The following is a 21,535-nucleotide window of genomic DNA, read 5'->3' as shown; positions in this document are numbered from 1 at the left end:
ACTTTCGTGAACTCAATATTGAGTAGAACCGCTAGCAGGGCGGCCCACATTCGCTTGGGAGAATGGCCAATCCCCCATCTTGGGATACGTGCGCCATCCGGTGAAGCCCCTTCGTCATCGCAGCTCTTCCTCCGGTTGCGCTGGGCGGTTTGCTGTCAATTGTTAAATCAAGTGGGGGCAGCAGTTGCATCGTTGCTTTTCCCATCGTTCGCCTGGCGAGGAGGTTCACTGATAGGCTGGATATACGGATTAAAGTCGGTTACCACGCTACTGCCGGCGCTACTCAATTTCGGGCAGGTCCCGGACTTGACGGGTATGCGATATATCACACCAATGCACGCCATTGGCTAACCGCTAATAGCCGTTACATTGTAAGCCCACAACTACAGGTGCAGCTTCACGCAGTCCAGACAGACCGCAAGGCGCCTGTGCGGCCAAGCAAAACTTCTTCGAACTTGGGCAATGTTGTTGGCTACTCGTGTGTCAACAGGGCCCTAGAGAGCTCTTGAATTTGAGCATACCCTTACAGGTCCAACCTGAGAGATCTCTCCACACGCCTATTTCGTATTCGACCCTCTACTCCGCCAGTACCCATGCTAGTGCCGGCGCCTCGCAAGGCAGCCCAAGTCAAAAACGGTAAAGACGACTCTAGCTAGTAGACTTCGTTATCGTGTCTCTTGGCTATATGACCACCCGCAGTCCCCACTGGATCAATTTTCTCCCCGTCCGATCACCAGCACCCGTGGATCCTCGTTGACTCCGCCTGGAATTCAGGGTTGCTTCGAGCCCATCTGATCGCCAGTATAGACTCCACTTGACTGCCATCGCTGGGGGATTTCCGGGCTAGGGTTCATACCACTCTGCCACAGAGAAGGCCCCTCACTATTATCACGTCGGTACGATCACTTCCAGCTCAAAGCAACATTTCAGAAAGACAAGAAAAGGTGGAAGGTTACACGGCTTCCTCCCCGGGCACTGATCGCCAGCCCCACCTTAGACAACTCTCTCACGCAGATGGCTGAGGTGGGACGGAAGAATGCCGCGGTCGTTCCTCGCGTCCAGCCGATATTCGCATGAACGCTGACATATTCTGTAGCACGAGTGAGCTTATGCACAGAGAGGGGTGGTCCCGGATATACCAGCAACTGCGCAACACATATAAGGGTGACAGTCTTATGCGTTCTAAACTGCAGCACTCTTCAACACTTAGCCATACTCTGTCTTTAGCTCTGCACTGAGAATCATGAATCGCCTGGCACAATTTTTAGGCGTTTCTGCTGCCAACACCCCTGAGAAGACCCCTGATCCGTGGATTGTGCAGGAACGCTCCGTTGATGAAGCCAGACCTCTGAGAGTAGTTGTCATCGGTTCGGGCATCTCAGGTATCGTTGCATCTATTCGCTTCAGACAACGCATCACCAACCTGGATCTATGCGTTTACGAGAAGAATGCAGATGTTGGAGGCACGTGGCTGGAAAACAGATATCCCGGCTGCGCATGTGGTCAGTAGTGTATCCTATTTCCCCTGCTTATGCCTGGGCTAACTTGGCTGGTCTATAGACATCCCGGCCCACACCTATCAGGCCACATTTGAGCCTAACAAACAGTGGTCCACTTTCTATGCTGCAGCCCCAGAGATATATCAGTATTGGAGGAGAGTAGCGGATAAATATGGCTGCGAGAAGTGCATCAAGTTCAAACAGCAAGTTGTGGAGGCTGTGTGGAACGAAAAAGATAGCAAATGGCAACTGAAGGTCAGCTACATCGGATATCACCATGGGACACAGCAGCTGACAAGCCTTTGGGCGTAAAGGTCAAGGACCTAGATAGTGATTCGATCTACTCAGACCAGTGTGACGTGTTGATTTCGGCCACCGGGTTCCTCAATGAATGGAAATGGCCGAACATCCCAGGTCTCCATGATTTCAAAGGAAAGCTGATGCACAGTGCTAGATGGGATGAGAGTTATGACTACAGTGTATGTTGAACATTTCCAAAAGGGTCGCTGATCTGGGCTAATGTCCGTAGGGCAAGAGAGTCGCTGTGATTGGGAACGGCTCCAGCGGTATACAGATTGTGCCTGGAATGCTACCGCAAGTGACGCACATGGACCACTATGTCAGAAGCCGAACCTGGATCGCACCTGGCTTTGCTAGGGAAGAAGTTGATCGACGAGGTTCGAAATTAGACAACTGTGAGTGTGCTTGAGTTGGTAACATGAATGTCTAGCTGATTGAATGTCCAGTCTCGTTCACTCCGGAAGAGCTCGAGACCTTCAACAAGGACCACAGTGCTTATCAGAATTTCCGTAAAGGTTGGCGTCTCTTTCACTTTGGTTTTGCTTGCGCTAACCTTATCAGAAATCGAGGTTCAACTACAATCTGTCCACGGCGCAACCTTGCTAGGCACGCCAGAACAGCTAGGGGCCAAAGATATCTTCGCCCAGAACATGAAACAGCGATTGGCAAGGAAGCCCGAGTTGTTTGAGGATCTCGTTCCGTCATTCCCGCCCGTTTGCCGCCGACTTACACCTGGGCCCGGGTACTTGGAGGCCTTGACCGATGACAAGGTTCAAATCATCACCAGTGAGATCGTCCGGGTTGATGCAAATGGCGTCATCACTGCCGACGGGGTGCATCATCCCACCGACGTTTTAGTGTGCGCCACCGGGTTTGACACCAGCTTCACACCCAGATTCCCCATCACGGGGCGTAACGGTCTGTCGCTAGCGGAGCGGTGGAAGAGTACGCCCGAGTCCTACCTCTCCATCGCCGTCGACGAATTTCCCAACTACTTTATCTGTTTCGGGCCCAATTCGGCGCTGGGGGAGGGCAACCTGTTACTTTTGCTGGAGAAAGTGGTTGACTATTTCACCGCCTGTGTGCAGAAGATGCAGCGGGATAACATCCGGTCCATGTCGGTTAGAAAGGATGCGGTGGAACGGTTTACGCGGCACTGCGATCAGTATTTTTCCCGCACGGTGTACAGCGAGAAATGCCGAAGCTGGTATAAAGGGGGAGCGGAAGATGGTCGGGTGATAGGGGTGTGGCCAGGTATGCAACCTTCCTCTTGCTGTTAGGCCTTGATGATCACGTATTGACCTAGCCAGGATCGTCTCTCCACTCACTGAAAACACTTTCGAATCCCCGGTGGGAGGATTTCACCTACGAGTATGTGGATGACAATGCGAATGGCTGGATTGGTGATGGATGGACGGAGAATGAGAAGAACAACGCGATCGAGGTGAACTATCTGGATGATGATCAGGTGGACTTTCCCTTGACTGTGGTTGAGCAGTCGAAGAATTGAGCAGATAGCCGTATATGCATACAGTATGGAGACTTGGCCATTTCTTCTGTTGCTGGTTTGTCTTCTTGCCACTCTGAATGGGATTTAGGTTGTTCCCGAGCTGTGAACCGGGTGTGTAGCTTACCTGGTGTAGCTTAAGCGTGATACTGGATAGTAGTAGTAGATAGTTTGTACTTTGTAGAGTGTGTAATCTATCTGCGGTGGATGGCAGTCTCCCTTTGTCGGGCCCACCGAGAACCCGCGTCACTCGATGGTAAGATTACCGGGTAATCTGCTAGATGGCAGCCCATTGTCAGTGAACCCGAGCGTATGGCGGATACCACGAAAAGGGCAGTAATCAGTAAGTACGGAACGAGCCGGTCACTTTTGCAGGATTACTTTTATCCTGAACGAAAAGGAGGCCCCAGAAAACCGGCTGGGGAAGGCAGACATCCTTGGCCACTTAACTTTTCTCCTCTTTCTGCTGTTTATTCTTCTCTCCACTTTCCCCCGACCTGTCAACTGTCAAAAGTCTCAGTGCTTGAGGGGAATGGTGTCATACCCTCTCCCTCCGGTCTGTCTCGTATCTTCAATTTTTAATTTTTACCCCCTCATCATCTTTACGTCTTGCCTCTCTTCTGTAATCTAATCTTTCTATCTATTTATCAAGAGATCGTTGCCGGCTAGATCTCAACCGGAGATCTGACAATCTATCTTTGCCCTTAACCTTGCAGATCGTCGGGAGGCGGGTGCTCACAGTGCCAGGGGATCCCCCGACGGCGAACCGATCGCGTTTGCTGCTGCTGACCTTCCGCTCCGATCGCCATCTCTTCCAAGTTCCAACTCTTCCACACCCACCACAAACCCACCCTCCCTTCAATTAGACTAAAGCAACCATCTACCCCGGACTTTCCTCTCCCCCCGTTAATCTCACCCCTCCCCTCCCTTCTCCCCGATGCATGTCCTTCGCCCCTAACCATGAAGCCCGCGAGCAAGCATTTCTGCTGCACCATCTGTCAGCGGGGTTTCACCCGCATTGACCATCTCAAACGACATCAACTCCGCCGTACGTTCCAACATTTGTCGCCCTCCTTCCTGCATCTCGGCCCGCTTCGGGCTCGTGTCTGGCTCATCCTTCAATGTTCGTCCTGCGCTAACTTCAACCTTGTCCGTCAGATTCCGGTGTCCGCCCTTATTCATGCGTTTTCTGCAACGAGTCCTTTGCGCGTTGGTTCGTGTTCTGCTCTCCCTCTCCCTCCCGCCCCTGGCCCGTCGTCGGTTTCCCGACCGGCGCATGTATGTTTGCCATGGTCGCTCCACCCACCCACGATGCTGATGCCTTTGCTTAACCTTCAGTGATAACCTACGCGATCACTACACGGACTGTGCCAAGCGCGGCGATCAAAAGATCCCTGAGACAGGTCAAAGAGGCCGAAGGCGACATGCCTGTCAGTCGGCAAGTTCCCCCCCTGACCTCCCGCCGATCGCATACCCAGCCTATTGTGCGCCACATGGTCGCTAATTGTCGGCATCTAGTGCACATCGATGAAACTGCGCTGCGATGGCCTGAGCCCATGCAGCTCGTGTCAGAAGCGGAACCTACGGTGTAACAATGAGCGCAAGCAAACAGCCGACAACCTGGAGCTGGTCTCCGGCTCGGCTTCGGTGGAGCGTGAGAACTACGGAGCTTCCTCGGATCGCGGGTCAATCAAGTTTCTCCTCAATGGTGGTACAGACAGTTTCACCGAGGAGTTCCTCCTTCCTCCCCGCAGCGATCGCACTCGCGGCCTTGAGTACCATAATCAGAAGGGTCGGCAAGATGCTGGGCAGAGCATGCTCAACTTCCGGACAGGTGACCCGTCAGACTATGCACCCGCGTTCGTCGAGTCGGACCCGGCTTCCCTCTCGTTCTTCCAGGATACTTTTCTCGATTTCTTCAATGGTCCGTTCGGAAATGTGAACAAAATAGTCGGCGATTCCTATGCTGGTGGGGCCAATTTCCCTGCGATGGTGCCCCCGATACCAGATCCCGGCCTCGCATTCGCCCCGCAACCTACATATGAGCCGGAAGAACCGTACGCAGCCGGATTGTATCAGGCGATTCTAGCACGGGCGTGGTCGGTCCCTCTCGATACCCAAGCGCAGGAGCGTTTGTCAACATATCTAAGCTTTTTGTTGACGCCCGCCCGCATTGACAAGTTCGTCCGAATGTACCTGGAGTACTGGCAGCCCAGCTGTGCGATGGTTCACCTTGCCTCACTGAATGTGAACACCGTCGCGTTGCCCCTGCTCGCAGCACTCGTGTTCATGGGTGCTACGTATACGACTGATGAGCAGGAGAAGCATGCTGCAAAGCAGGTGATGGATTTTGTTGAACTCTACATTTTCTCCAGCGAGACATTCTCTCCGGAGAACGAGGTGGCTTTGGCCTTCAGTGGACGTCGAATGTTTGATGGTGGGAATAATGATTGGATTCAGTTTCAGAACCTGCAGGCCGGCTTCATTATGGTGATTGCGCAGTACTGGTCGGGTAGCCCGACAGCGCGCAATCGAGCGATGGAAAACCGGTTCAGCGAAGTCATCAAGGTACTTTACTATGGACTTAAGACAGGTGACGTTACTGACATGAGAAGGTTGCTCGTCGAATGAGCCTTCCCAAATGCCGCCATAACCAACACCAGGCTGTCTCGGAGTTTCAATGGATTCAGACAGAGTCTCGCATACGGTATGTGCCGGTTCCGTCCTCTAATGTACCCCGCTGACGGTAGAAGTACCATGAGCATCATTCTGCTTCTCGACTGTGCATTTTCTTTCTTCCAGAACTACCCTTGCCGTCTGTCACATCTGGAAGTCGAGTGTGATTTTCCTTGCGCCGAGTCCCTTTTCGCTCTCGAACACCCGTACTCCGATCGCCATTTCCAGGCCTCGAGGGGAATCACGATCTTGGAAGCGTTCCACAATCTATTCGAGGAAGATCCCAAGGACACGATGCCTTCCACTCCGGACTCATCCGCGTCTGGCAGTATGGCTAGTCTGACAGTACTCGACATGTTCATACTGATCCACGGTAAGTCACCCACCGATAGCACATGCCGTTAAGCTAATGTATATAGTCCTGTACACCTTTATCAATTCGCACATGTCACTACTAGGTCCCATCCTCCGGAAGACTCAGAATTCTCACCCGAAGCATCTCTTCAGCTTCGATCCCCCAGAGAAGAGCCAGTCTCGGGCGATCCCAGACGACCTCATGCTAGCCCATATCCGAGTCGCACTGGCCCGATGGCGTGAGCACTGGATGACGCTCAGCAACACTCTTTCGAGCGGGGAGTGGGCGTCGATGGGCTTCTTCAAGAACGGGTACAACTTCTGGTTGGTCTCGCAACTGCTCATCACGAAGAAGAAGAGTGTGGACGTGGTGATGCAGATGGAGGTCAACTGTGAGGACAAGTTGCAGAAGCTGAAAGTTCTGCTTGACGAGAATGACTGAGGTCATCGTCTCAAATCTATCTTCCTCTATCGATGTCGATGTCGCCTTATGAAATAGGTAACTACATATGTATGGGCGCGGGCGTCTGGAGCCATGGGTCTGAGAATCATAGCCCCACGGCGATTGTATTCTGTCTGTGTATTACTACATATGATGTGTATTATATTAATGTATGAAAAGATTTCAGTTGTATGTGAGACGAATCTAAATGCAGTATACTAGTAGTGAAATGCATAAACCAACATAGCTGACTCATCATCACACATAACTAAGCATCAACCCCAAAACAGTACTGCCCCAAAACAGAAAGCGGTCACCATCTGCCCATCTCTGCACCCACCCGACGTCAACAACCATCCTCACCAAGCCTCAAAAAGCTTCCTTCCCTCTCCATCCCTCATCCTCACGGACACCCGTCCCACCCACCATGCCCGACTCGCCCCCGCGGCGACGCCGCTCACGCTCGCGCTCGCCCCGGCGCCACCCCCCAAAAGGCCCCGGTGGATTCCGCTGGAAAGAGAAACGCGCACCTCCCCGCGACGACAACAACCCCAATCACGAAACCGACCGTCCACTTGACCGCGGCTACCGCGCGCGCTCACCTCCTCGCCGAGATAGCTACAGAGACAATACTAGCGATAGATACGGAGACAGAGACAGATACCGCCGAGACTACAGCCCCGACTGCGCCAGAGATAGGGACCGTGAACGTGATCGCGACTCAATCAAGCCCAAGAAAACCGACAGCGAAAAGAAAGAGAAGAAAGAGAAGAAGAAGAAACTCAAGCCCGCTAGCACGGAGGAAATGATCCTTGTGACGGTCAATGATCGACTGGGTAGTAAGGCTACGGTGCCGTGTTTGCCGTCGGATACGGTGGGCGATTTGAAGGTCTTGGTGGCGGCGCAGATTGGAAGGGCTCCTAGGGAGATTATGTTGAAGAGGCAGGGGGAACGCCCCTTTAAGGATTTTATTACCCTCGGGGATTATAGTATTACTAATGGGGTGCAGTTGGATTTAGAGATTGGGACGGGGGATTGAATTTTTTTTTGTTATATTTCTGAGAGGGGTTATGTGGGGGTTGTTGTGGTTAGCAGCTGGTATTAGGTTCTCTCTGTGGTCATGGATGTTTCGTTCTCTGGTGATGTGGGGATCGGATTGGAGAGGAGTTGGGTGGAGTTGGGGGTTTTTCATACTATACTTACTGTGACTATGTAAAGTTGTGGAAATGTTATCATGCATCATATATCCTAAGTAGAGAGTATAACACTATTCATACGTCAAGCTGTTTTTATCGATTCGTCAATATGGGTATCGGAACGTTGCCTTAGGTATGTATGTATTGTATGTAATGTACCGACAGGTCACTGTGACTTCGCGGGAAGTAGGGTCAGTCACACGACACCAACCACGTTTTCCAAGACTTGTTGTGGCACGGACAGCGCCACGGCTTAAATGTTATGTTGACGTCTTGCGTTCATGGTATCAATCAATTCATTACCACTGAATATTGACATCTAGTGCGTTGTCTCAATTACCGTGATCGACCCATATCGCTCTACCTTGGTACGGACTATGGGGTATTTCGACAAGGTTATTCCCGCTGTGGATCGACTAATTTAGTTGCTCCGCGCTGCCGTTAGCCCTAAATCGACATCATGCATTAGGAGCTAGTAATTAAAACTACTAACGCGTACACTCGATTATTGTACTACATTTTGCTTTTTAAATAGCTGAATCGCACTCACACAACAAATCAATAACACTCACACACTTGCAACCAGCAGAACCAACCCAAATCAAGCCCTACCCTAAACCAGCAAAGACCCAACCACCAGCCCAACAACCCCCCACCCCATCTTCCTCCAACCCCAACCCCAAACCTTCGCAGCACCCGAAGTCTCCTTCCCATTACCAGCAGCAGATTCAAGCCCATCCCCACTCGACGACGAACTCCCAGATGAGTCCGAAGTTCCACTACCACTCGAAGAAGAACCCGAGGAAGAATCATCACCCGAATTAACAACCTCAAATACCGCCGAATACTTCACCCTCCCCTCATCCTTAACATCCACAATCGCAAACCGATAATCATCCCCACTCTTCACACTCCCCGGCAACACACACGCCACGTCCCCCGAATTGGCAATATCCGTCGTGATAGTCGTTACATTCTTCAGCCCACTTCCATTCGCAGTTCCGTTGCCATTCTTCAACTCCCCCTCCATAAGATAGATACTCACTTCTGAGACATTCCTCTCCACTTCCCAGGTGATAATAGTAGTCTGGCCTGTTTTTACCACCTCCCCTTCAGTCGGGTAATATGTTGTCGAGGCATTGGTGGAGGATGAGATGGTGAAGGGGGACGAGGTGTATGTCTCAGAGGAGGAAGATGGTTCTAGGACGACGATGTAGTCGGAGCCGGTGCCCACGCGCGATGGCGGCGACCAGGAGATTGAGCCCGAGTTGGAGATGTTGGTGGCGATGGTGTAGAGGTTTGTTGTTTCGTTGGTGGTTTTGGAGAGGTGGATGGATAACTTTGAGGTGCTGGGCGCGGTGGTGTTCCAGGATATGACGGTTGCGGTGTTCAGGGAGACTATAGCGCCGGAGGTGGGTTCGGTTATGCTGTAGGTTGGGGTGGTGGTGGCAGCGGTGAGGGTGGATGATAGGGTGAGGGCTGTTAGGAGGAGGGATTTGAGGGTGTGCATTTTGTTGGTGGCGGTATAATTTTGGTGAAGTGTGGATTGGATAGAGTTCAATGGTGAGAAACGAATGTCGGTAGAACATAAACTTCAGACCATCAAACTAGCGAAACAAGAAGAAATGATTGTTATTTGGGCTGTCAAGGGATAATGTTTGGTTTATCAGCCCATTCCATTCCTTGCGTTGGGGTTACCGGTAGTACTGTCATACCGGCAATAATATTATCCAGGGTGGCTGTCTGTCCGGCATGCACGAACCGACCCTATTTATATCCCAGGCAACCATCATCAATTATGGGTCTCGTTAACGTACCCGATTGGTTGTATGCAAGAGCCAGGGAAAATATCTATCCCTAGCGTGGTAACGGCCCTGTGCAGGTGCTGTATGCAGGTGCTGTAGGTAGTGGTTCCTGGTATATGATTATCCACTCGAGGGGCTTGGGTAGGACTATGGTAAGCGAGTTGTGGAGATAGGGCTATTCCAGGGGAGTACCTTTGCAGTGATCGCTTAGGCTGTCAGGTAAATTGCTTATTCTGGTTTGTTGGCTAGTGCTTTAGTGATAGTTTCTAGCGATGCGGAAACGATGACTAGTGGTGTCATAGAGGAGGGAGTGCTTCAAGTTCTAAGCTGTGATCTTGAGAGCCTATCTAAGTGATTGAAACGATTGACTCATTGAGTTTGGCTTTATTATACTAATCTACTTTACACCCTAGCGGGGCAAACAATGGTGCCGAGAGGAAACGTTCATTGATCTAATCTAATATACTCCATGCCGGCCATCCTTCTCATATGTTACCTCACGATCTAACTCGAATCCTTACTGAGCCACTGCTTAAAGTCTTCAGCAATATCATCCAACTAGATACTAACCCACCAAGGTTGACTCCTCTAGACGCAAAGGCCTCCTTTTTCACGGCCCTCGATCTCACATGCCCCAAATCCAATTGCAGGACTATCTTCCATGAATAACACCGTGTGGTAAATGACTCAGCATTACACTCTCTGTCGGCAAGCGATGGCATATTACAATATCTCTGCAGATGATTCCTTGACATTCGAGATGCTTACTAATGACGCTTTCATGGAGGAATACGATCGCGTCTGTATCATGAACCATTCAGACTCTTGATTATGCAAGACAGTACCATGGTTCTGCTATGGGAGCAAAAAGTAGCTAGCTATGTTACAATTAGGTGTGGCAGGGGATTGATTGACAATTTCCGGTTCAAACTAACACAGTCGCGTGAGACCTTCTCATATTATTTTATTTTTCGTTTTTTTTCTATCTCTGAAGCTTTCTCCGGAATGGTGGTGGGATTGGAAAAAGCGATCAAGAATGTTGCCTACACTGGAGGGTGCCTAATGCACGGTTAAGCTTCGGAACGGGCCCCACGTAGGGTTTTACCATAATGCGGTCCGTCCTGCTAATTTTCCGTCCCTGGGGTGTTTCCTAACTGTCGCTGGCCCAGTCTCTCTCCATCTTTAATTCTACAAAATGCTTCAGCTTGAGCCACTCATTCCGCCCACGGACCTTTGGCCGGGCGGCATCCCAACATGCCTTCGTGTAGAGCCTAGCCCCATAGATTGGTTTGATACGGCTGAAATATCCAAAGGCTGGCTTCAATTTGTACAGGTTTGGACTAGCCATATCATCTTCTTCCTATAGTAGCCAATACACTTCAAACGATAGTGAGTGAAAGCGCACTAGAGCTTGACGAAAAAAAATGCATTGACAAATAGCTATGTGACAAAAGAGAGATGAAACAAAATACCGATGGTTCGCTCTGACGACTTCAATCTGGGAGAAAGTCCACAATCAAGAATCAGCCCGGTAATGCTTCTCAACCCAGCGTGCCTGCTTGTCCCACATTTCCCATTCTTTCCCTTCCATACCTTCCTTGCAAGCCTCTCGCACCTTTCTAAATAGTAAAATGGCACGATCGTAGCACTCATGAAATGTAATGCTCTCCCTGTCCACCACTTTGGCAGCCTTGTCCCCAAAAATTTTGTATGCTGTTCCATATCTCGCCTTCTTCTTCTATGCAGTCATGTATTTCTTCTTCCTTTAAATGAATAGGACAGGGGATGTCAAATCCCATTGACTCCCAGTATCTGAAAGATGATCAGTAATTACTCAACAGAGATTGTACCCTAAAGAAGGAAAGAAACGTCTTTAAATACCTTTCCAACATTATCAGACCTCCCCGCAATCGAATGATGTCGTTATCCCACGTATTGCCCATAATAGAAATTGGATCCGTCCTAGTTTCTCCATAAGGATATCCAAAGACTTCCAAAAGAATGGGGCACATATTCTTAATCCGCAGTTGATGAATATAGAACAGCATCGACTTGCCAATACATTCTCGGATCCGAGACTTTTCCTGTGCATCAAGATCGTCGAAGTTCTCGGGGTTTCTCAAGATAATTTCGCCATCATAGTGGACTAGCTTTGGAGGACGTCCTTGAAGCATCAGTGGTGCTATCCACTGTCCTTGCCAGTCTATGACACTAGTTACTCTACCGTCTTAAATGAAGAGGTTTCCAGCGTGCAGATCTGTATGCCAGAGATGGGGTGCATTCATAGCTGGGTCAATTGGGAGAAGATGGGGTGCAACTTCGGCATATTTTTGCAGCAAGCAGAGATGACTGTCTGATCAGTTTGCGTTGCTGAGGGCGCTTGAGGGCAATCTTCGGATGGCGATGTTGTTGTTGCGTATTGCTGAATCCATGAGCGGAATTATGACCAGCAATCTGCAGACTAAGCGTCTGCAACTTGACTTAAAATTGGGAATTATATTTTGGCAAGAAGGTAGAGATATCGGATTTAGTTGTTCTGGTACATGCCGCTCCTCATTGAAGCTATCGAGCTCCAATTCGAAACTCTGGTAAAACCTGACAACAAAGTTCTTTACCCTTAAGGGTCACAAACCGGGAATCACCGCCACCACTTCTGCTACAGGATACGTGCAGACTGAAACCGCCACTTATTCTGCCTGGGGCATAAACATGGTACTGTAAATAGAAGGCGGTCTATTTGATTCCGTGATTCCGGCAACTTCCGTTGGTAGATCCCCGCAAGACAACCTTAGAAGCGACATGGTACTTTACTACCCAACAGGCTAAATTCCGACATTGAAGCCAAATGGTACGGCCAGATACAGCTACACATGAGTCACGGGGTAGCAAACGCTCTGGTGAAGGCAGTCCCATTCGCGGTGCTGATCAGCCCAATGCGTTGCCTGACTCGAAACGCCAAAGACGGGGTAGATATGTCTCTCAGGCATGGTATGATATTATGCCTCAGGCCATTTTCGGCTTCTTCCGTTCAACTGACCCAAACCCTACAGTATGCAATGTCGCCAGCGAAAAGTCAAAGTAAGGATGCAAAAGAAGTTCGAGTATGATCCACTGCTTATTGTGAACGCAGTGTGATGGGAACTTGCCTTGTCAACCTTGCCTCCTTAGCGGGCGACGATGCTTCCAGAATGCCATCGATCTACGACGTCGAACATCTGTTAGAAATGAAATGTCTGCAAGTCATGTGAGGGAATCGATGACTCGAGAAGACATTGACAGTACGGAAAATCCCGCGTTCGTCACCCCACCATCATTGAAGGGCATCTGTGTGACGCTTCTTGGAGAACTGTTTCTAATTGGAGCTTCAGTGTGAGGGGGGTGGATGTGTCGACGAGATTGGATCGTGTCGAACGACAGTTGCAGTATCTCATCAATGCTGTATGCCCTGCTTTCAATAGGCGTGACAGCATCGATGCAGGAACAGGCCCAGTGGATGGACCAGGATCGACCACCATCGAAAACGGATCCTTTACTACCTCGAAGGACAAGGCGTTCGTTCGTGATGAGGTAAACTCTTTTTCCGGTGAAACTTCCATCCGACATGTATTGGAGGAAGTCGAGGAACGCATGGAGACAACTCAAGGCCACGGTGGTCCTGCCACCAACGCTCCACATTCTCAAATTTCCACACCGATTTTGACCCCGCCACCTCATCTTGAGAGGGGAGAAAAGAGTCCAGAGTATAATAACTACCGAAATATATTCCTAACATACGGTATCCAGCCTAAGCGACCGCGGTGGGATAAGTCCTTGGACATCTTTTGTACGGAAATCCATATCTTGTATCCGTTCTTACACCTACCAACACTTCGAAACAATCACGCTGCCATGTGGAATAGTCTCGCTTTGTCTTCTGAACCTGACATCCACAAATCAAAAATCTCCGAGATATCTCTGGCTCAGCTTCTCGTATGCATTGCTATTGGACAGTGTACCGAGTCACCAAGGTTAGAGAATCGAGAAGGACGACACTCAGCAGGCTGGAGCTTATATGGAGCAGCATATGGGTTGATCGGAGACCTTCTTGACAGTTTCGGAAGCTGCCCAGATTCACTACTACTTCTACAAACACTGGCCTTGATGGTTCGTTCTAGCCCGCCACTGGCGATATACTGGATGCACGCTTACGTCGCGTTTTCGTAGGTAATCTATCTTTTTCGTCTTGATATTTTTGGAAAGGCCGAAAAGCTTCTGGCTCTTGCTATCAGCCACGCACATCACCTTGGGCTACACCGATCTAGGGTAATACATAACTTGTCTCCTTTTCACAGTGAAATGTTTCGACGGATGTGGTGGAGTCTTTACATCTTGGATCGTCGCCTGGCTATTGAGACCGGCCACCCATTCTTGATCCAAGATATCAATGTTGACACGCCTTTACCTCGACCAGTAGGGGATGACCAGCTTTCTGATTCCGGTAATTGTCCCAATGCTGACCTAGACATGCCTCAACCGTCGGAAGCAAATGGTCCTCATATCACCTCGTTTCCCTACTTCAAAGCTATGATAACCTACTCCCAAGTTTTGGGGAAGGTCTGGGAGAGTCTCTATGGCGCTAAAAGCTTGGATCTGGCTCCCAACTATCCTCTCCGTGAGCATCTTGAGCGCCTATTGTTCCGGGCTCAGAAAGATATCCATCAGGACTTTGCCCATCCCCACTATGGACCACGCGCAACGCAACTTGCCGAAACGCCATGGTGGCTGATAAAGCAGCAAGCGCTAATGCGAACTGTATGACACTTATCCCGCCTATCTTATTTATTTTGCCTTATTGATTATTCCAGCGGTGGTTATCCGTTTGCCTTCTAATACGCAGGCCCCTGTTATACGCGTCTGTTTCGCCTGACGGGACTCCTATTGACTCGTTCGAGAACGAAATGTCATGCATGCAAATTGCCAATAGCGTTATTGAAGAGGTATCTCAGTTCCCTGAGGAAAAGGCCATCTTTACTTTTCCCTTCATTCACTACCTGATTGGGGCGACAATAACCTCCCTCGGACTCATAATGAAAGAGAATACGTTCAAGGCTGCCTATGGTGGTGCCACAGTTCATGCCGTCCGATTGCTGGAGTCTTATTGCACCAAGACTTGGGTATCTGGGAAGTTAATACGAGTTGTTTCAAGGCTGAGGCATATGGCGTCTCGGTTATGGAAAGATGACAATGTCGTGGGCTCGGGACTCTCAGTATATAAACATTCATCTCGTGCTCCCGGGGTTCTGGATAGTAGGGCTCGACCAACAGGGATTGGCAGTGGTGAAGGTCCTTCCATGGCTCACCCAAGCCAAATACCAAGCGACCCGTTAGTGGAGGAACATGAATTCGTCGGGCCACCGGATATGAACGTTTGTTCGGGTGTACGAGGCGACTCCACCTCTCAGATGCCACCTTTGTACGGGCCAGATATTACTGGGCCTTGCTTGCCTACGCAGGCTCTGTCATTCGATGGCCTGGTCAGCCTAGTTATGTCTGACTTTGACTTTGAGGAGGGCGTTCCGATTGGTACTGGATCTGGGATACATCCTACACAAGGTCCTGCATGCATACACCCCTTACCAAACGACCAGCCAGAAGGCGGTGCGTGCACCAGTCATACTACTTCGAGATCCTTGGCTATGCATAACGAACAAGCTGTTGGTGAATTCGGAGATAGTGGGTTGGGGGAAATGGAATGGCTAGAAGCTTTGTTTGGCAATTATGTCAACTCTGATTTTATACAGGGTCAATACACGTGATGCCTTGCAGAGACTAATAGCCGACTAAGTTTTCTCTATCTTCATCGCTCACACGTCTATGATTGCCATGTGAGGAATCCTGGATCTTTTCGCCTCCTCAATCTCAATGTCCCTTCACGAACGGGGCTGGTATTCATCAAATGCATATCCCAAGTCTAATCCGCTCGAGCCAATGAAGCGTGCGACGGCAAGACACCGGCATTCTCGAACGACCTGTAAGTTTCGATCCAGGTGTCGAAAGTATTATCGTGTCGCTGCCAGCCATACTTCCTGGCCTTGTTGATGGACGAAATCGTCAACCACGACTTGCCCGTTGCCCAGTTAAAGAAACCCCACGTGCCCCAATCAAATGCCTCGACCTTGCCTCCGTGCTTCTGGACGACAGTCTCCCAGACTGCACGTTTATCCTTTGCCCATTTCACCATATCAATTTCATTGCTCAGGGTCTTTGCCTGGCCAGCGGCCTTCTCAAACTTGGGTTCTGGTACCTACAGAACCACACGATTAGCCTGGATGTGGCAACGCTATCAAGAAAAACACCATACCTCGACCCCGAAATATTTGGCTACATCCTGCCACATATGCTTCCACACAAAAACATCACCATTGACGTGATTGAAGACCTCATCCCTGCAGTGTTCTTGCGAGGAAGCCCAGACTGTGAGATCCGCCAGGCTAGGTGCGTACGAATTATCGTCGATGGAGTTCCAGAAGTACTCATTTCCAGGGAAAGCCGCTGGCTGGTTGAGCTCCCTGCATATGAGCATGTAGATGGCGATGGTTAAGGCCTCTGACATTCCGTTTGCTGGATGTTCCAGACAGCATTAGCCCGGGTGTCTCATCACGAGGAATGGTATGGGTGGATGGGTAAATGTACCCACCATGCGGAGCAAATCCATTGATTGCATTTGGTCGGATAATATTGTACGACCAGGTATTCCTCCTCTTTTGTACTTCCCTCAAATAATCTTCCTGGTTGTAATAGAAATTGAACCCCTGATCGTCGTACCGCGGGAACGACTCCTCCAAAGGCACCTTCACTGGACCGAGATGCACCCCGTAGTACTACATTCGTCAGCATCAACTCTCACCACTCCTTCCAATCATCAACAGGAAAACTCCAGAAAGGGAAACATACCTTTCCCCCAGTCTGCAAACTCACCCTCTGCAACCCAGGACACACCGCATCCACGGCATCCAAGAAATTCCTAAACAGAGGGACATTCTTCTCCCTCAAAACCCTGAAGTCATCATCGTGCACGTACGAAGTGAAATAAGCGTGCGTCACGGGTGCACAGATATCCTTGAGCTTAGAGATAATGGTTTCCACGGATTCAAGGAAATCCACGGCGACGAATTCCACTCGTGGGTCGATCCACGGTGTGGGCAGGGGACGCCTGGAGGAGACGATAATTTTGGACCTTGAGTATATAAAACGGGTGTTAGGGGGATTGTAGCTCGGCGAGAAGAGATGAGGTGTGGTTACCATTCATGTTTGGGTTGGCGGATGAGATGTTCCACAATGGCGTAGCCACTGATGCCATTGGCGCCGGTTACGAAGGCGACCTTCTGGGGGAGTGGAGACATACTGTGATACTTGGGTGGTGCTTAGGTTAGGATATTGCTCGGGGGTTAGGATGGTGATTGTAGTGGTGAAAATGGGATTGGGAAGTTTGTGTCTCTTAAATGGTCGACATGGTGGGCTTGCTATATTGGCTTGGTTATGGATCAAGTCGATCCTTGCCTTCTTGCTGTGACACGGATAGTTCGGCATTTGAGATGGAGGCGCATGGTTATCTGTCTATTGACCTGCATCTGGGTTGGACTGATTAGTGGCTCGATGTGACGTCTGTACCAGTTCCATCTTGCTCAATGAGATCAACTTCTCCATCTATCGAATCCCACAGTCAGTCATCTAGGGATACTGTATCAACTGAGAGACATCAACCCTCGCCATCGAGAATTTTGGCTTGCCTCCGGATACGTCGGTCTCAAATGCCCCTCTCGGCGATGCCGATCATCTGCAGCTGTGGATCCAGTTAAGCATAGATTTAACCTTTCCTGGCTCGATGGACGAGTTAGGGCTGGTGGGTGGGTGGAGCTGTAGTTCCGTCATATTGGAGTTCCGTGCTTCTTCCGTGATTGTTCCGTTGCTTTTTCCGGGTATTTTCCATAGTTCCGTGGCAGACCCATGATTAGTGTTCCAGCAGCCTCAGCAGGAATGATACAACGGTTGTTATAGACTATATCCATTGATTACTGACAGTAAAGGTTAAAATTGTCTCCCTCTGAGCATCGCCTGGTAGGGTGTAGCGTGATCAATCAATCTGTTATACAGTACTACTAGTAGTATGAGTAGTCCTATGAATATCCGCCTAAGATATATAGTCGCCGCACAAGTGCGGATATCAACCATTGAGTCAGTGAATCCACCAGAATTAAGCACCAATCACCCTACCAATAGGTCATCAAAAGATCTCTAACTAGTAAGTTATTAGCTAGAGTGTAAAACACACCATTTGTTCTGGTAGCGACGTTGAACCAACTCGTGGTCCAAGACACCAGTCCGCTGGTTACGAATAATAGCATCCATGGAAGAGTGCAGTATATTCCCCTCATATAGCAAAATATATATTGCATCTTTCATCAAATGGGGCTGTGGTTTAGTGGTATAATATTCCCTTAGCATGGGAGAGGTCCGGGGTTCGATTCCCCGCAGCTCCATTTTTTTCTTTTTCTTCTTTCCTCTACCCGTTTCCCAACCACCTCCATCTCACTGCCTACATAGAAAATAGTACATACACTATACCAATCCCGTACTAGACAACAATCTCTCAATACCCTTGATTCCATACACCCCTCATCTACCCAGCCACCTTCACCCTGTCCATCCACCACTCTCACCTCGGCACCAACATGCCTTCCCAAACAGCCTTCATCTCCGGCCCTATCAACACCGGCCCCAACGAGACCTACTTCCACACACATTACCCACCTCTCCTCACGGCCGCTATCGCCCGCAACGACTCCTTCGTCCTGGGTCCACTTCCCTACGGCGTTGACTCCGACGCCCTCTCCTACCTCCTCCAGTACCCCGTCCCTCCGACGCGAATCACCATATTCGTGACCTCGCAGGAAGACAGTCTCTGGGGATTGCAGTTGCGTGCGTTAGGGGTCAATGTACATGTTGTCGAGGGGGATAGTACCCGTGATCGGGACGCCGCTATGACTGCCGCTAGTACTTATGATATTTTGAGGATTAGGACTGGGGAGGAAGCGAGGGAGATGTATGGGGAGTTGTGTAGGGAGGGGTATCTGACGAATACGGAGAGGAACTGGAGGAGGCGGAGGGGTATCGGAGAGGATGAGAAGGTGGAGGCGGGGGTGGTTAATGGGGATGTTAGGGCATCTTTGGGTGTGAAGGAGAAGAAGAGGAGGTTTCTGGGAAAAGCTTTGGGGAGGTGAGAAGTGTTGAGTGTTGGATTGGTTTGTTCATGTAGATGCTGGGGTTGTGCGTGTGGATGGGTTGGATTGGTGACACAGGGGAGATGAGGTTGTGCTACCACCTACTAGCCCTAACTGCGAAGATTAAACCCAGTCTTGACATCATTTCTCTACAAAGTCTCAGTGGTCGGTCCTAGATATGCAAATGTAGGACTGGCCAACTGAGACCATGTCGTGTCCACCGGTGGAAGCCATCTGCCCACCCAGGAGGAGAAGGGCGAGTGCCTTCGCACGCTCCTGCTCCAATTCCTTCTATAAAGTCCACGAAGCTAATTGGCCATGCGCCACAACCCACCCCTTCTTACATTCCCTTCCATGCATATCCAGGCTGACAGTCTGACGGAAGGTTTGATCTACCCAGCAGGCATAGTCACATCACGAAAGCTATCAGTGACATCGCTGGGTTTGGGGATGCAAGCAAAGACCCGTTCAGATTTCTCATGCGCGAAGTAATCGATGACGTGTGGAAGCAATCGTTTTCCGTGGTATTCTTAGAGCACCTTGTGCCCACTATGCAGCAGTATCAGACTCAGTCATTGTGCAATTACATGAAACTCAATAAGTGGTGGTCTTTTCTTGTAATGGACTGAGTAATGAAGTACTACTGAGGCGGAGAAAATGGGGGAATTCCAACGCTTCTTACAGATTAGACCTCATGCGGGCGAGTTCAAGAGACGGATTAGAAGAGCCTACCTTGGCAAATCTACGAAGCCATGCTCGAGGGGGAGGAGGTTGTTTGCGAGAGGCCTCCATGCCTGCCTGAATAGGACATAGTAAGACATTCGGATACTGGATCCCACCTGTCTTGTCAGGCCTCTTGCAATGTTAATGGTAATGACTGGAGCTCAATCAGTCGCGTTATTGGTCCATTGTCCCAAACATCAGCTAGCCGTAGGAAGCCCAGTACAACGATGCTTATATCCAAGACTTGTCAGATAGCTACGCCTGAGCTGTAACTGACTGATAAAATAATCATTGTAATAGTTAATCGAGTCATGAGTGCCATGAATCTCAGAATTGACAGTTTCTTCATGCGCGGAGCCATTGATGCTGAGGCATCTTACGGCACCTCAATCACCCCAGCTTGAACTGGTATGAATTTGCAAATGACTATAAGTTCTGATACCTGATTAGTGCTGAGGTGAGATTAATACTTAATCCAGTAGAAAAAAGCCTAGAAGATCTGAAGCACAAGCTGTAGGATTTACAGTGCATGCGAGACTCTTAATAGCCAAACAGTGGAGACTATTATTATGTATTATGTACCAGCGGGTATTTGTCAACCCATCAGCGGCGGGACGTCCCATAACTGAGATTCCGAATAGTGTATGGAGTGTATGTACTCCGTAGTGGATAGAGTGGGCTTGGTGGATGTGGTGGATCGCCAGTGGATCTGGGACGAAGCTTTAGAGTTTGGGTCGCGGAAGGATTACACAAGCCGCAGCGGTGTCAACTGTCAAGACCCAAGAGAAGCTGCACTGATTGGTGGGCCTGCTTGGAGACTGGTGAGGCATGTTGTACAAGGGGGGGGGAGGGATATATGCATACGTACCTGCATGTGGGTCAGATAACCAGGAGTTCAGCCAGGTGGGAGTGGTATGCCTGGAAGATTAAATGTTGCGTTGAAGATGCTTGACCCTGTCTTAGCCCCCGACTGGAGCCTTCCTAGTAATATCAGTATTAGGCTTATATGCAAGTATGCTTCATCTCAATCAGCAGACTTACAAAAGCGCTGTTACACGTTGTACGCATCTCGAAGAGATCGAGAAGCTCTGTTTCCCACACCTAGTGTTCATATGTGCTAGGTTGCGCAAAATCTCTATGACAAATGTTGAGTTCCAACCTTCAAGTTGTCTATCCTGCTAATCTTTACACACGCTGAAAAAGCCTGAAGAAGCAGCTTTCTGTAAGTTGTGATTTCGAATGTAACAGTTTTATCGGAGTGAAACCGTGATAATGCCCTCCATGTGACAGCTCTCTAGTAGCATAATACCAGATAATGGCATATAAGTTTCTCAGATCAATTTTATCATGATACATCTGAATATCGTGTGTTAATCAATCCATTTATCGTATGCTGTGACACTAGATTACTTTGCAATATCACTATTATCACTGAGGCTTTTAAGTGCATCTCAAGCTCCTAGGTGTTGGAAAACTCCCCGACCATTGTCAGAGAGAGCTAATATCTACGACCTTTTAATCACGTCCTCAGTCTAATCCGACCACGGAATTTCCCACTGCATCGGAAAGAGTGATGAATTTCTTCGTCAGAATGGATGTCCGGTTTTCTTCTGTCGAGAAATCGCTCTCTATCTGCTAACCAGATAGACGTGATCAACATTGGCTTTTGGTCTGCCGATTACCGCATTGACATCATCTACATTACACGAGACTATCATTTCCGTACTTGGTTTATTTTGCTCGTACCATGCAGGCCATACACTACGTTCTCAC

General features: G+C 49.5%; 8 protein-coding genes and 1 non-coding gene across 9 annotated transcripts; 6 read left to right on the top strand and 3 right to left on the bottom strand.

Moving 5' to 3' along the window:
- Nucleotides 1-1,243: 1,243 nt before the first annotated feature.
- Nucleotides 1,244-3,309, top strand: BO85DRAFT_458310 (flavin-containing monooxygenase; the record flags this gene model as incomplete). The annotated part of the gene is made up of 7 exons (XM_025661575.1): nucleotides 1,244-1,502; nucleotides 1,561-1,754; nucleotides 1,814-1,978; nucleotides 2,029-2,194; nucleotides 2,246-2,314; nucleotides 2,361-3,053; nucleotides 3,110-3,309. 7 exons carry the CDS (start codon nucleotides 1,244-1,246, stop codon nucleotides 3,307-3,309), a joined length of 1,746 nt encoding a protein of 581 aa, XP_025517045.1.
- A 768-nt stretch (nucleotides 3,310-4,077) lies between these two features.
- On the top strand, nucleotides 4,078-7,008 carry BO85DRAFT_261219 (Zn(II)2Cys6 transcription factor). Its single transcript, XM_025655027.1, has 6 exons — nucleotides 4,078-4,519; nucleotides 4,645-4,736; nucleotides 4,825-5,874; nucleotides 5,922-6,013; nucleotides 6,060-6,355; nucleotides 6,402-7,008. The coding sequence occupies exons 1-6, from the start codon at nucleotides 4,267-4,269 to the stop codon at nucleotides 6,776-6,778; spliced, it is 2,160 nt and encodes a 719-aa protein (XP_025517044.1). The 5' UTR covers nucleotides 4,078-4,266; the 3' UTR covers nucleotides 6,779-7,008.
- Nucleotides 7,009-7,154: 146 nt separating this feature from the next.
- BO85DRAFT_448058 (ubiquitin-like protein HUB1) lies at nucleotides 7,155-7,958 on the top strand. The gene has a single exon (XM_025659856.1). The coding sequence runs from the start codon at nucleotides 7,206-7,208 to the stop codon at nucleotides 7,815-7,817; it is 612 nt and encodes a 203-aa protein (XP_025517043.1). The 5' UTR covers nucleotides 7,155-7,205; the 3' UTR covers nucleotides 7,818-7,958.
- Nucleotides 7,959-8,587: 629 nt separating this feature from the next.
- On the bottom strand, nucleotides 8,588-9,609 carry BO85DRAFT_476781 (uncharacterized protein; the record flags this gene model as incomplete). Its single annotated transcript, XM_025662799.1, has 1 exon — nucleotides 8,588-9,609. Exon 1 carries the CDS (start codon nucleotides 9,482-9,484, stop codon nucleotides 8,588-8,590), a length of 897 nt encoding a protein of 298 aa, XP_025517042.1. The 5' UTR covers nucleotides 9,485-9,609.
- Nucleotides 9,610-11,206: 1,597 nt separating this feature from the next.
- BO85DRAFT_261190 (uncharacterized protein) lies at nucleotides 11,207-12,138 on the bottom strand. Its single transcript, XM_025655026.1, has 2 exons — nucleotides 11,661-12,138; nucleotides 11,207-11,591 (listed from the first exon to the last, which is right to left on the bottom strand). The coding sequence occupies exons 1-2, from the start codon at nucleotides 11,951-11,953 to the stop codon at nucleotides 11,429-11,431; spliced, it is 456 nt and encodes a 151-aa protein (XP_025517041.1). The 5' UTR covers nucleotides 11,954-12,138; the 3' UTR covers nucleotides 11,207-11,428.
- A 486-nt stretch (nucleotides 12,139-12,624) lies between these two features.
- Nucleotides 12,625-15,715, top strand: BO85DRAFT_511730 (fungal specific transcription factor domain-containing protein; the record flags this gene model as incomplete). The annotated part of the gene is made up of 5 exons (XM_025664623.1): nucleotides 12,625-12,857; nucleotides 12,910-13,023; nucleotides 13,148-13,786; nucleotides 14,111-14,570; nucleotides 14,624-15,715. The coding sequence occupies 5 exons, from the start codon at nucleotides 12,625-12,627 to the stop codon at nucleotides 15,572-15,574; spliced, it is 2,397 nt and encodes a 798-aa protein (XP_025517040.1). The 3' UTR covers nucleotides 15,575-15,715.
- On the bottom strand, nucleotides 15,652-17,176 carry BO85DRAFT_511713 (SDR family oxidoreductase). The gene is made up of 5 exons (XM_025664622.1): nucleotides 17,061-17,176; nucleotides 16,713-16,995; nucleotides 16,456-16,639; nucleotides 16,120-16,379; nucleotides 15,652-16,062 (listed from the first exon to the last, which is right to left on the bottom strand). Exons 1-5 carry the CDS (start codon nucleotides 17,159-17,161, stop codon nucleotides 15,730-15,732), a joined length of 1,161 nt encoding a protein of 386 aa, XP_025517039.1. The 5' UTR covers nucleotides 17,162-17,176; the 3' UTR covers nucleotides 15,652-15,729.
- Nucleotides 17,177-18,226: 1,050 nt separating this feature from the next.
- Nucleotides 18,227-18,298, top strand: BO85DRAFT_t118. Its single transcript has one exon. It is a non-coding gene; the product is annotated as a tRNA-Ala (tRNA).
- A 9-nt stretch (nucleotides 18,299-18,307) lies between these two features.
- Nucleotides 18,308-19,406, top strand: BO85DRAFT_448056 (uncharacterized protein). Its single transcript, XM_025659855.1, has one exon. It carries the CDS (start codon nucleotides 18,491-18,493, stop codon nucleotides 19,037-19,039), a length of 549 nt encoding a protein of 182 aa, XP_025517038.1. The 5' UTR covers nucleotides 18,308-18,490; the 3' UTR covers nucleotides 19,040-19,406.
- The last annotated feature ends 2,129 nt before the right edge of the window (nucleotides 19,407-21,535 follow it).

Source organism: Aspergillus piperis (genome assembly GCF_003184755.1).
Source record: "Aspergillus piperis CBS 112811 unplaced genomic scaffold BO85scaffold_6, whole genome shotgun sequence".
NCBI classification, from domain to species: domain Eukaryota; kingdom Fungi; phylum Ascomycota; class Eurotiomycetes; order Eurotiales; family Aspergillaceae; genus Aspergillus; species Aspergillus piperis.
Note: the sequence above shows the minus strand (reverse complement) of the source record. Positions and strands in the feature narration are given on the sequence as shown.